Raw genomic sequence first — 12,241 nt, forward strand, 5'->3', positions numbered from 1 at the left:
TTTTCACATTTTCATTATTTCCAATAATTTTCACACCATGGATGACATCTGATTTTTTTTTATTTACAGGGCACACCTGAGTTTGTTACTGTCTCTGAGTGTGTGCATTACTTTGAATGGAGGACGTATGCCGCCTGCAGACGTGAGAAATTTAGACCACATAAGGAGGTGAGTAGAGGTGATGAGACGTGATGACATTTCTTTTAGAGCGTTAACGTGGAGGAAGGTGTGAATGTTTAAGTGTGTGTGTTTGGCTGTTTCAGTTGTTCTCAGTGTGAGAAAAAATTCAGCTCATCAGCCTTGAGCAAAACATTTTGACAGTGTGAAATTGTGAATTTCTAAATAAACTTGAATACTGCAAAATCTGCATAAAGAATGATTAACAAATTTTTTTTTAACTATTGTAAAAATCAGCGCAGTGTTTATTTAATTATCTACTCGTTTTGGAATAAAATATTAGTTTTAGTTTTGCAAATTTGAGGGAAACAACTTTTTTTCCTGTTATTCTATTATTATGCTAATCCAAGCGCCAGTAACATTTTCACAAAGTGTAAATTTTTTTTGCCTATTTTGCCTAATATCTTATTTATGCTACAACAAACAGGAAATGGCTTAAGCCTCTGGGAGTTTTTTTATTTTTATTTTTAATTTTATTTTTTGAACACCACTCATTGCATTATTTGCTTATCTCTTTTTAAAGGTCCCCTGCTATGTCTTTGACTCGGATGGAAAGAAGCATGACCTCAACCCATTGATAAAACTCTCAGATGGCTACCTGGTTGACGACCCAGATGATGAAATTGATTTCTACATTAATATATGCAGAAGTCTAAGTGAGTTTCTGTAAACTCTTTTTTTTTTTTGGACACAGTGTATGGGCTTTTTAAGAGTTTGCTGCCCAGTCAACAAACATTTTGATTATATACAGTAGCTGCTTTATCACACAAAACAATCTGCAAAGCGTCCAAGCAGGTTATTATTTAAACAACTAAAGCATTTGGAAGTGCAATGCAAATAACTTGGATGATGTTTATCGGTCCAGACCGTGCTGGAAGCCTGTGTCCTGAGGGATCTGCAGCCTGTCTCACCTCTGGCGAAGGTTCCTTCGATATGGGTCAGCCTGTTCATCAGCTTGAGCTGCTCTCAAATGACAAGTATGTGCTAATTTAATAGCTAATTAGTTATTTGGCTGATGCTTTTACACTACCATTCAAAAGTTTGCGATTGGAACGTTTATGCTCACCAACAGTAATAATGTGAAACATTATTATAATATCAAATAATTTTTTCTATTTTAATATATTTTAAAATGTAACTTACTCCTGTGATGCAAAGCCGAATTTTTAGCAGACATTACTTCAGTGTCAGATGATCCTTCAGAAATCATTGCAATATGCAGATTTGGTGCTCAAGAAACACTTACTGTCAACGTAGAAAACTGGAGCAGCAGCATAACTGATACTCTCTTTTTCAGACTAAGGCTGCGGTACGAGGGAGTCAAAGAAAGCCCAGCCTTCTGTAATGGCCACAGTCCAGCAGTGACGATTACATTCATTTGTCCATCCGCAAGGCAGGCGGTAAGAAGATGCCTAGTGTTTCATTTCATTGCAGTATACCTACTATACTCGGTCATCTCACAGTTTTCTCAATGGTTTATCAGGGAAGTAACCCTAAAATGATCAGCAACTTGAACTGTCGGTATGAGTTTGAGTGGGTGACTGAGTACGCCTGCCACAGAGATTACCTGGAGAGTCAAAGCTGCACACTGACCAGCAAACAGCACGACATCTCCATTGACCTTACTCCCCTGACACACAACCGTGAGTTAACTCTATTAGTTTAGTAAGAGGCAATGATGTAAATGTTGTTTCTGTGGAAAGAATGATGTGATGATGGATTTTTATATGGTGTTTAATGATTAACTGAATAAACCATAGATATCCCAGTGTCATTGTACAGTGGGAATATTAAAAGTCATTTATGTTAATTGAAATAAAATAAAATATTAGATAAATATTAAATGAAAACTTAAACTTAAGTGATAATGTAACATTTTACCAACTAACTGAAATAAAATGAATGACATTTTTTGAAGTACTAAAATGACATACTAAAACTGAAACAAAGACATTAAAGCTACATAAAAAAAAAACACATTGACAAAAGCACATAACAAAATTACTAAAACTTAAAATTAAAGCTCATTTAAAATATTAATAAATACTATAATAGTATATAAAAAAAATACTAAAGTAACACTAATACCATGGCATTGACGCATATTCATTTACTGTGGTATTTACATGTTACTTCATTGAACTTTAGAGATGACCTTGGTAAAATGTCTAAAAACGTCAAAAAAAAAACATGGTATTTCCATGGTTCTTCTCAGTGAAAAAAAAAATGCAAAGCAAGACATTGGCATGGTACTTGGTTGAAATAACATGGTGTTTCCATCATACTCTTTTGTTTTGGTACTTGGATAAATCACACGGCAGTTTGTTAGATATAGAGTTTGTTTTTCCCGCTGAAGGCAAACTAGAACAAGAACATTGAGAACAAGTATACTAAAACTCACTGTAAACATCATGAAACATGCATTAAGGTGTTCCCAGGACTTCATACAGTTTAGCAAAAACACAAAGCCCTTCAATAACAAGTACGTACAGTTGTGGTTCATCCTTGATGTGATTGAGTATTATATTTATATTACAAATATAATACTTTACCATTCTTCATATTTTTTTATCCTTAGCTTCAGGCACACCCTATATGGCTGAGGCCAAAAATGGCAATGACACCTATATCTTCTATCTGAACGTGTGTGAGAAGACCAATGCTGGACAGTGTAGTGATGACAAAGGTTACGTGTCTGCCTGCCAAGTCAAGGACATGGGTGGTGTGAAGAAGATTGCTGGGAGATTCCAGAACCAAACTCTGAGGTTCGCCATAGCTTGTGTTACTGATTCACCCTTAAATGCAGTGAAAATTTAAATTGTTGAGCAGTCGTAATCCTTTTCTTTTATATCCTAAGGTATTCAGATGGTGATCTCACGCTAATCTACCCAGACGGAAGCAGATGCAGCACTGGATTCCAGCGCATGACCATCATTAACTTTGAGTGCAATGCAACGGCTGGTGAGTGACTCTCATAGTAGAGCTGCACGATTAATCGTTAAAAGATCGCGATCTTGATTCAGACACCCACGCGATCTCATTTCTAAATGACAACGATTCCCCGAGTCTATTAAACCTTTGACAAAGTCTTACCGGTTCATTCAAATCTGTGTTCGCACTGACGCTGACGCAGAGAGAGCAGTTACTTACCATGTTTGGTTAAGAAGCATCTTCACAAACTGTCTTTTCAACTACACAGTATTATTTCTGTCTTACAGTCATTCATATTATCACAGAAATACTGGGGTGAAAGTTTATAGGTCAGATATAAACATCGATGTCTATGGCAGCGATCAAAATAGAGCAAATCCCCTTTTGAATGTAACTACGCTTCAAATAACATTTGTCGATTGCATTGAAAAGTGACTTAAAAATGTATTTGTCATTGAATTAATTATTCATTCAAGAGAATCGTACAAAAACGCTGATTCATCCAGTAATGAAACAAGTGAAGTAGGTTTATGAGTGAGTCGTTGAATCATTGATTCAAACAACTTTTTCATAACATCAGTATAAAAAATTGGTGTATTAAATATATTTTAATATTTTGAAAGAAGTCTCTTCTGCTCACCAAGCCTGCATTTATTTGATCCAAAGTACAGCAAAAACAGTACAATTTTGAAATATTTTTACTATTTAAGATTCTCAATTTATCCAGAATCGTGCAGCTCTATCTCATAGTAACTCGTCAAGTCACGTGCTGATGAGACCACAGCGCTGCTGTTTTAACCCTGCCTGATTGGGGAAGTTTATTTGTATGAGAACCAAAAGGAAGGAAATGCAACAATGTGACCTAGATGACATTGTTTCGTGTTGGAAATTTGGTTTTCAAAATGTTTCACTCACAGCTGACTTGTGGTTTGCAGAGTATGGCAAGCCGGACTTTACGGGAGAGTCTGACTGCACGTATTACTTTGACTGGCAAACAGCGTACGCATGTGTGAAGGAGAAGGAAGACCTGCTGTGTCGAGTCACAGACCACAAGAAGAAGCGTTATGATCTGTCGCCTCTTACGCGCTACCCAGGTAGAGATGAGCAAGAATGACTTGTGTACTGGGAAGTGGAGGCAAAGATTGATCATGAAAACTTTTTTTCTTATTATTATTTTCATGATTTATTTTTAGTTATTTAATGACAAGTAAATAAATACACTATAAAGTTTAGGGTCGATTTTTAAATGTTTTTTAAGAGAAGTCTCTTACGCTCACCAAGGCTGTATTTATTAGATCAAAAAACTGTAATACTGTGAAATTACAATTGAAAAAGGAAAACTTGTCTATTTGAATGTTTTTTTTAAACGTAATTTGAAAGCAATTGTTCTGCTTAATATTTTTGTGGAAACTTTTTTTTCCCCCAGAATTTTTTGAAGAATAGAGAGTTCAAAGAACAGTATTTATTTATTTTGTTACCATTATACATATCTTACTACATATCTTGTTATTACAGTCACTTTTGATCCATTTAAATCATCCTAGCTGAATAAACATGGTAATTTAATTGTTAAAAAATAATCTTGCTGACTAATCTATGCCTGTTTATTTATTTTATTTTTACTTCACCATTCCAAAAAATGGCCTAATTTCTAAAAGAAAAGTTCGCCTAAAAAAAAGAAAGAAAATTTCTGTGGAACCCTCCAAAAAGATTAATTCAGCTTATAGAAGAAGAAAAAACGCACTATAAAAATACTTACCACTTTGTGTAAGGACCAGAATGAAATTAGTAACATTAAAGGCCAAACCAAAAAATGAAGTAAGTGGAAAATCTCGTTTGAATATTAAAAAAAATTGCAGGCTGGATTAAAGGATAAATCATTAGCATTTGATGGGCCATAAAATATTATCTCAGGCTCGTACTTTGAAACCTGTTTTCTAAAATATGAAAGTTTCTGTAAACTTTTCAAACAGTAATTGTACCAGCACCTCATGTTGCTTATTGTAAATGTTTTTCTCTCAGAATCTGAGGGATCTCAAAACTGGGAGGCTGTGGGCGCCAAGGCAGCAGAGTCTGATAAGAAACGTTTTTACATCAATGTTTGTCATAAAATCATCCAAGAGGGGGAGGCCAGATCTTGCCCCGAGGACGCAGCAATATGTGCAGTAGGTCAGTGCACCATTAGAGATTATATCCTAGATATAAATAAAACCTTTTTTCTGTTCCATCTTACTCAGGACATTTCATTCGAACCCAAATTTTCTTCTCTTAGGCACTGGGAAAACTATGAACTTGGGCAAATTCCTGATTTCTCCGCAAAAGGCAGCAGAGGGTGATGACATCAGACTCATTTACACTGATGGAGACAAATGCGGGGAGAACATGAAAGTGAAAACCATCATCACTCTGAAGTGTAAGCCTGGAGATGTTGAGAGCGCTCCAGTCCTGAGGAGCGTGTCCAGTGATGGATGCATCTATGAGTTTGAGTGGTTCACCGCTTCAGCCTGCGTCCTCTCGAAAACCAAAGGTGACGACTGCAAGGTGGAAGACCCAAAAGCAGGTACAGGATTTCTATTTGAATATATTTTAAAATGTAATTTATTCCTGTGATCTCAAAGCTAAATTTTTAGCATCATTACGCCAGTCTATAAGTGTCACATGATCCTTCAGAAATCATTCTAATATTCTGATTTGCTGTTAAAAAAAAACATTTATTATTATTATGTTGAAGTTATTATTAACAGTTGAGTAGATTTTTATATATAAAACCTTTTTTCAGTTCTGTCTTACTCAGGACGTTTCATTCTCTCCCAAATTTTCTTCTCTTAGGAAAGGGGAAAGCTGTGAACTTGGGCAAATTCCTGATTTCTCCGCAAAAGGCGCCAGAGGGGGATGACATCAGACTCATTTACACTAATGGAGACAAATGCGGGGAGAACATGAGAATGAAAACCATCATCACTCTGAAGTGTAAGCCTGGGGATGTTGAGAGCGCTCCAGTCCTGAGGAGCGTGTCCAGTGATGGCTGCATCTATGAGTTTGAGTGGTTCACTGCTTCAGCCTGCGTCCTGTCTAAAACAGAAGGCGACGAATGCAAGGTGGACAACCCACAAGCAGGTACAGGACATTGGTATTTTAGTTTTGTTCATGTACTATTATGTATTTGTTGATGTATTAAATTTGTATATTTTCAGTTTTCATTTAAATTTTAGTTTATTTTAGTAATTATGTGATTTAAAAAAAATTTTTTTTAATTTGTTTTAGTAATTTTAGGACTTTGACAAACATTTAAGATATTTCTCATTTTCGTGAAGTTTGTTTTAATTTCAGCTTTATTTCAGTTACTGAAAATGATTTTTAATACTTTTAATTTTAGTAAACTACACTGGTACAACAAAGTTACTGTATCTGTTGTGTGTCATAATTCTGTATAATCTGTATCTTCTCTCATACCAGATTATTCCTTCATGTGAATATTTGTCTATGCAAAAACACTTATATATTGTGGCCATTTTCTTTTAGTTTGTTTTAGTCTTTAATTTAACTAAACTACACTAAATTAAAATGTCATTTTTATTTTATTTAATTTTATTTTACAAAAATGGTCGGCTTATATATATATATAATTTTACAGTACAATAATATCTAATTATTTGTAAAACTTTCCGTTTCATTTTTGTGAGGATGTGTAGCCTAGTGGTTAAAGATTTAGGCAGCTTATGATGTTTGTTTGCCTTTTATTGGACTGTTTTTAAATGTGCTTCTTTTTCTTTGCAGGAATTTCGTTTGACTTGTCCCCGCTTCAGAAACCTAGTGGAGGTTATTATAACATGTCCATTGACAAGTATGACTACTTCATCAATGTGTGTGGCAATGTGAAGGCCGCACAGTGTCCAGAAACAGCAGGGGCCTGTCAAGTTGACCAGAGGTAAGTTCGCTTTTGTGTGATGCGACAAGTTTATATTGTCTTCTCTGTAAGTGTGATATAAAGCAATGGAATCGTAACATATTTGATGTTTAACATGCAGCTGTGACGTGCATGATTTTTGACCCAATAAGTTTTCACTGTTAGCGGAGCTAACGATTTTTGTTCTGTCTCTGCAGTGGCACAAGCTCTTGGGATCTCGGCGAGTTTAACTCCAGGCTTTCCTACTATGATGGCATGATACAGTTGACCTACAGAAACGGCTCTCAGTACAACAACAAGCAGCACACGCAGCGTTCCACACACATCTCCTTCCTCTGTGACAGAGAGGCTGGTCCAGGAAAACCCGAGTTTCAGGTATCGCACATGCTTCTTTGTTCTGTTTGTGCTGTTAACACACAAAAATATTTTTAGCATGTACTGAAGTAATGCTACCCTTAGCATGAAGGGCTTGTGTGTTAAGCATTAAGCTTTGCATTGGACACACCTTCTTATTCCTATAAGGCTTTTGTTTTGTCTGCAAACCAAAAATGTCCTTCATTTATGACCATTTTTCTCCAGAAAGAAGATGAGTACACTTATAACTTCAAATGGTACACTTCCTACGCCTGTCCTGAGAGACCACATGAGTGTGTTGTAACAGACCCCAAAACACTGCAGCAGTACGACCTGTCCAGGTTAGCTTGCCTTTCTCAAGATTCATGTGTCCTAGAAATATTTGTCCTGTTAAATATTAGATATATAGTGTGTTTGGTGCCACTAGAGCTGCATAAATAACACACTAATCCTTTAGTTTACTAAATACTTCCTCCATCTGCCATTGATTGAACAAACAAGTAGTCCCATCCCAAACTCATGTCATCGGTTAAGCCAGTGTTGCTGTTCGGGATGGTTAAACAAATAGTGCCCACTCTTTGTGGATGAAGCAACCTTTGAATGGCTTGTATTTGTCTCTGTATATTAAATATAGGAGATATAAGAAATTAGAGATATAGGAGAAATAAGAGTCAATATTTTAAGATAAAAATATATCTTTTTATATAGAAATGTCCTAATTGATGTAAATTGAAATATTTCAATATTTAGCAAAAAGAATGCTTTTATTGTAGCGTTAGGTTAACATGTGTTGACTTTGATCATTCAGGGTGCTTTTTTGTAAATTTGGTTTATTTTGTACTGAGAATTTATTATTTTCAAATGTATTATTAAGTTTAGGTTACTACTTTTTTTCCATGAAAAATGTTATATAAAAAAAAGTTCAACATGGCTTACTTTAACTGATTTTTAATTTAATTTAATCAATTAATTTATTTATTTTTAACCCCATCTCACTTTTTGGATGTAGCCTTCTCTGTCATAGTGGAGACATTTGATACTAGATATGGACATTTGTATACTAGATATGATTATTAGATATAAATGCACCGTTAATCCTGATAATTTCTCAGGTAGTGTTATCACTCCATTATACGTGTTTGACAACATCCAAACAAGTGCTAGTATCAAAAAGCTAGACAATGTTAACAGCAATGACTCTCCAGTAAATCTCTTGTTTCCTTCCTCTCTGCAGTTTGGCAGTATCTAATGGCGGTAGGAACTGGCAGGCCATGCAAACCTCTGACCCCAGCGGCCCGAGGAAATACTACATCAATATATGCCAGCCACTTAAAGCCGTGCCTGGCTGTGACAGGAGAGCTTCTGTCTGTGAGGTGAAATTTGAGGCTGACAAGGTTAGTTTGCTGGCTGTGAACACTGGAATGACATGATGAAATACAAAAAACTGCACCACTGACAGCAAATGTATGTGTACATATTACTCGAGCAGGAAGGCCTGTCTGAGAAGGTAGAGATCAGCAACTTGGGTATTGCTAAGAAGGGGCCGGTGATCGAAGAAGAGAACCAGCTAATGTTGGTGTACACTAATGGCTCAGTGTGTGAAGCAGATGGAGTTATGACCACTTACACAACTCGTATCCACTTCGTCTGCTCATCTGGGACAGCAGTGAGTCATTCCTGACCTTTCACTCTTATTTTAATTGTTGCTATAAGGCTTATTTGTAAAATAATTTATTTTATAAAAAATATTTTTATAAATCAGTGACATGAACAATATGAGAACAGTATTTTTTTTGGGGGTCTTTTTTTCTTTAGCCATCTGGTCCTCGCTTTTTGATGAACCAGAACTGCACCGTTGACTTTGTTTGGGACACAGAAGCAGCCTGCGCCATCTCAACCGTTGAGGACACCAATCAGGTCAACCTTAATGTTTGCACAAAATCAATGACTTTGACAGAATCGAGAAGATTTTCTTATTTCTCTTGTTATTTATCTACAGACCTGCTCAGTGAAAGATCCCAACACTGGCTTTGAGTTCAACCTGAAACCACTGGCTTCAGAAAATGGATACCACGTCAATGCTCATGGGAAAGACTTTGTCGTAAGAAGCACTTTAAAATCTTTCAAATGCTCTTGAGTAGGGGATGGATCGATACAGAAGTTGATTTCAGTATGATGCCAGCTTCCGGTACATCAGTATCCATACTTAAACAGAGACCCAACAATAAATGGCCGTGGATGACTGATGAAATGAAACTGGGACTCTCAGTAGATTCAGTAACTCATTGTCAGTAATTCTTTCCTCCTTTCTTTCTTTATTTATTCAGTCACTGCTTTTCAAACATTTGGGGTCAGTACTTTTAAAAGAAATTAATACTTTTTTATCCACCAAGGATGCATTCAATTGATGGATTACAATGAAAGTAAAAACAGTTTTAATGTTACTAAAAATGTTATTTCAAATAATCAATGTTCTTCTGAACTTTCTATTCATCAAAAAATCATGAAAAATTACTTTCCACAAATTAAGCAGCACAACTGTTTTCAACATTGATAATAATTAGTGGTCGACCGATATATCGGCCGATATTTGGCATTTTTTAAATATCGGCATCGGCCGATAAATTTTCCTGTTTGGCCGATGCGTTCGAGGCATGACTTTTATTTTGACGGGGCTGAGAACGGCAGCGCCTGGGCACTCAGTGCTCACATTCTCCATCTTGTTCGCTGTTGTCGTTAACAGTTCTGTCTAAATACGGATAGAAGTCTGTCTAATAATCAGATAGAACGGTTAAACAAAAGAATTAAAATGTATACAAAAAGTCTTATAACGACTGCTTTTATATTATTAGTAATAGAAAGGCAAACATTATAATACTATCTTGTTTGCCGTCAGCATTCAGCAAATACGCATTTATATCATTTAAACAAATCTTTGAATGTCTAATAAACATCTAATTTCAAAAACCTTGCAAACTTAGTCGGATCCAGTTGTGAGATATTGTGAAGTGTGCAAGCCTGCATGATCGCGTGTACTCTGCGTGACGGTCGATTTGTGCGAATTGAATGCTGACAGGAGGAGAGTTCAACTTCACTGGAGACGCGCGATCGACAAACTTTAATCTCGTGATTTTAAATTATGCTGCTCTTTATGCATTTGCCCACTGTCATATTCATTTCATTTTCACTGTGTGCTGTAAAATGTAAAATGAGTGTTACCTTGGCTTTATTTGAAAAAATATGATTAATGCACACAAAGTTCCCAGAATACTGCTGCCCTGTTGGTTACAGTGTTTACTTCCTTTTTAATTATATTTTTATTAAATATTTATTTATTTGTGAAAAATACTTTGTCATCTAAAGTATAAGTATGTTTATTTAACACATTTATTATTTTAATCAATTTTCAAATGATTTCAAATTTCTTAAATATTAATTAAAATTAAAAAAATTATATCGGCTTTATATCGACCATCGGCCACCCTGCTTTCCAAGATATCGATATCGGCATCGGCTGTCAAAAAACCAATATCGGTCGACCACTAATAATAATAATAAGAAATGTCTCTTGAGCAGCAAATCTCAGCATATTAGAATGATTTCTGAAGGATCATGTGACATTGAAGACTAGAGTAATGATGCTGAAAATTTAGCTTTGTCTTCACAGGAATAAATTACATTTTAAAACAAAAAAAGTTGTAATAGTATTTCACATGTAACTGTTTTTGCAGTATTTTTGTTCAAATAAATAAATGCAGCATTGGTGAGCACAAGAGATTGTTTTTTAAGAAACAATATATTTTTTTTTTACCCAAAGTTTTGAATTGAGTAGTTTGTGCATACACATTTAGTTACTTTTAGCATTCATTTGTTCTTGTAACAAATGTAGTGAAATATTTGTGCTGAGTTGCAGCACTTTGTTGTCTGTGTCATGTACTGAAATGTATACATGTTTTTTTGGTTTTTCTGTGCTTTGCCCTCTTGAGTATATAATTTTAGTGCAGTTATACCCATTATAAAACAAAAGTTACATATCCCTCCCGTCTACTGTAGGTGAACATTTGTGGTTCTGTGAAAGAGTGCGGAACTGTCAGAAATAAATCTGTATCTGGCTGTGAGCTGGAAGATAAGAAGCCTGTGAGTCAAGTTGGCGTGGAACAGAATCTCCAGTTCTCCACTGTCGGCACTCTCACTCTCAGATACAAAGGGGTCCTGGACAAAAAGACAGGTGCGTAACTGACTGTGCAAAAATCACCTGATGACCTACACTTTTATGGAATCCACTGAATGTCAGCTTTAGTTAGAGATATTATGCTTCCCGTTAAAACATATCAGATTAAATAACTCACAGGTGAGAGGTTTTCTTTTAATTCCTTTTAGGGATGCTCATTTTAACCGGTTAACCGTTAACCGACCGTGAAGAATTTTGACCGATTAATACAATCTTACAAAACATCTTTTTTTTTTTTTTAGTAATTTATCAAAATATTTAAAAAAGGTTTGCTGCATGGTTGAAATACGCTACGCGTATAAAAAAGAAATCGTTTTTTAGAGGAAAAAAAAACATAAGTCGCGTCTAAGTCGCATTTTATTATTTCATTCAGAAATAGGCCTAATGCCTACACGAAATGTTTACAAACATAATAAACGCTGTAAACATAGCTAGGCTATTTTAGTTCCCCTCACTCCACAACAATTAACAGTATTTAGAAAAGAACAATAATTAAAATTATAAGAAGCTATAGCAATATAAACGACAAGCCAAAACAAATACATTTAGGCTAAAACTAAACTGAAACCAACGTTGCGTCTCTCATTCGACACAAAATCAAATGTTTCCGTATTCGCGATGTATTTGAATGTCATATTATT

At 35.4% G+C, this 12,241-nt stretch overlaps 1 protein-coding gene across 2 annotated transcripts in view; it reads left to right on the forward strand.

The window, feature by feature from the left end:
- LOC107697131 (cation-independent mannose-6-phosphate receptor) overlaps positions 1-12,241 on the forward strand; it is a 41,962-nt gene that overhangs the window by 4,218 nt on the left and 25,503 nt on the right. The window contains exons 4-21 of one of the 2 annotated variants that reach the window (XM_016497772.1): positions 70-168; positions 701-833; positions 1,043-1,154; positions 1,475-1,577; positions 1,661-1,820; positions 2,756-2,942; positions 3,035-3,138; positions 4,044-4,202; positions 5,131-5,277; positions 5,938-6,225; positions 6,886-7,036; positions 7,213-7,390; positions 7,595-7,710; positions 8,604-8,763; positions 8,859-9,035; positions 9,185-9,286; positions 9,369-9,470; positions 11,423-11,597. In XM_016497772.1, the coding sequence (XP_016353258.1) occupies positions 70-168; positions 701-833; positions 1,043-1,154; positions 1,475-1,577; positions 1,661-1,820; positions 2,756-2,942; positions 3,035-3,138; positions 4,044-4,202; positions 5,131-5,277; positions 5,938-6,225; positions 6,886-7,036; positions 7,213-7,390; positions 7,595-7,710; positions 8,604-8,763; positions 8,859-9,035; positions 9,185-9,286; positions 9,369-9,470; positions 11,423-11,597 (2,653 nt within the window). Of the gene's footprint in view, positions 1-69; positions 169-700; positions 834-1,042; positions 1,155-1,474; positions 1,578-1,660; positions 1,821-2,755; positions 2,943-3,034; positions 3,139-4,043; positions 4,203-5,130; positions 5,278-5,380; positions 5,669-5,937; positions 6,226-6,885; positions 7,037-7,212; positions 7,391-7,594; positions 7,711-8,603; positions 8,764-8,858; positions 9,036-9,184; positions 9,287-9,368; positions 9,471-11,422; positions 11,598-12,241 lie in introns of both variants that reach the window. The other variant, XM_016497773.1, reaches the window with a different exon arrangement.

This window comes from Sinocyclocheilus anshuiensis, unplaced genomic scaffold (genome assembly GCF_001515605.1).
Source record: "Sinocyclocheilus anshuiensis isolate Anshui unplaced genomic scaffold, SAMN03320099.WGS_v1.1 scaffold38, whole genome shotgun sequence".
Classification (NCBI taxonomy): Eukaryota; Metazoa; Chordata; class Actinopteri; order Cypriniformes; family Cyprinidae; genus Sinocyclocheilus; species Sinocyclocheilus anshuiensis.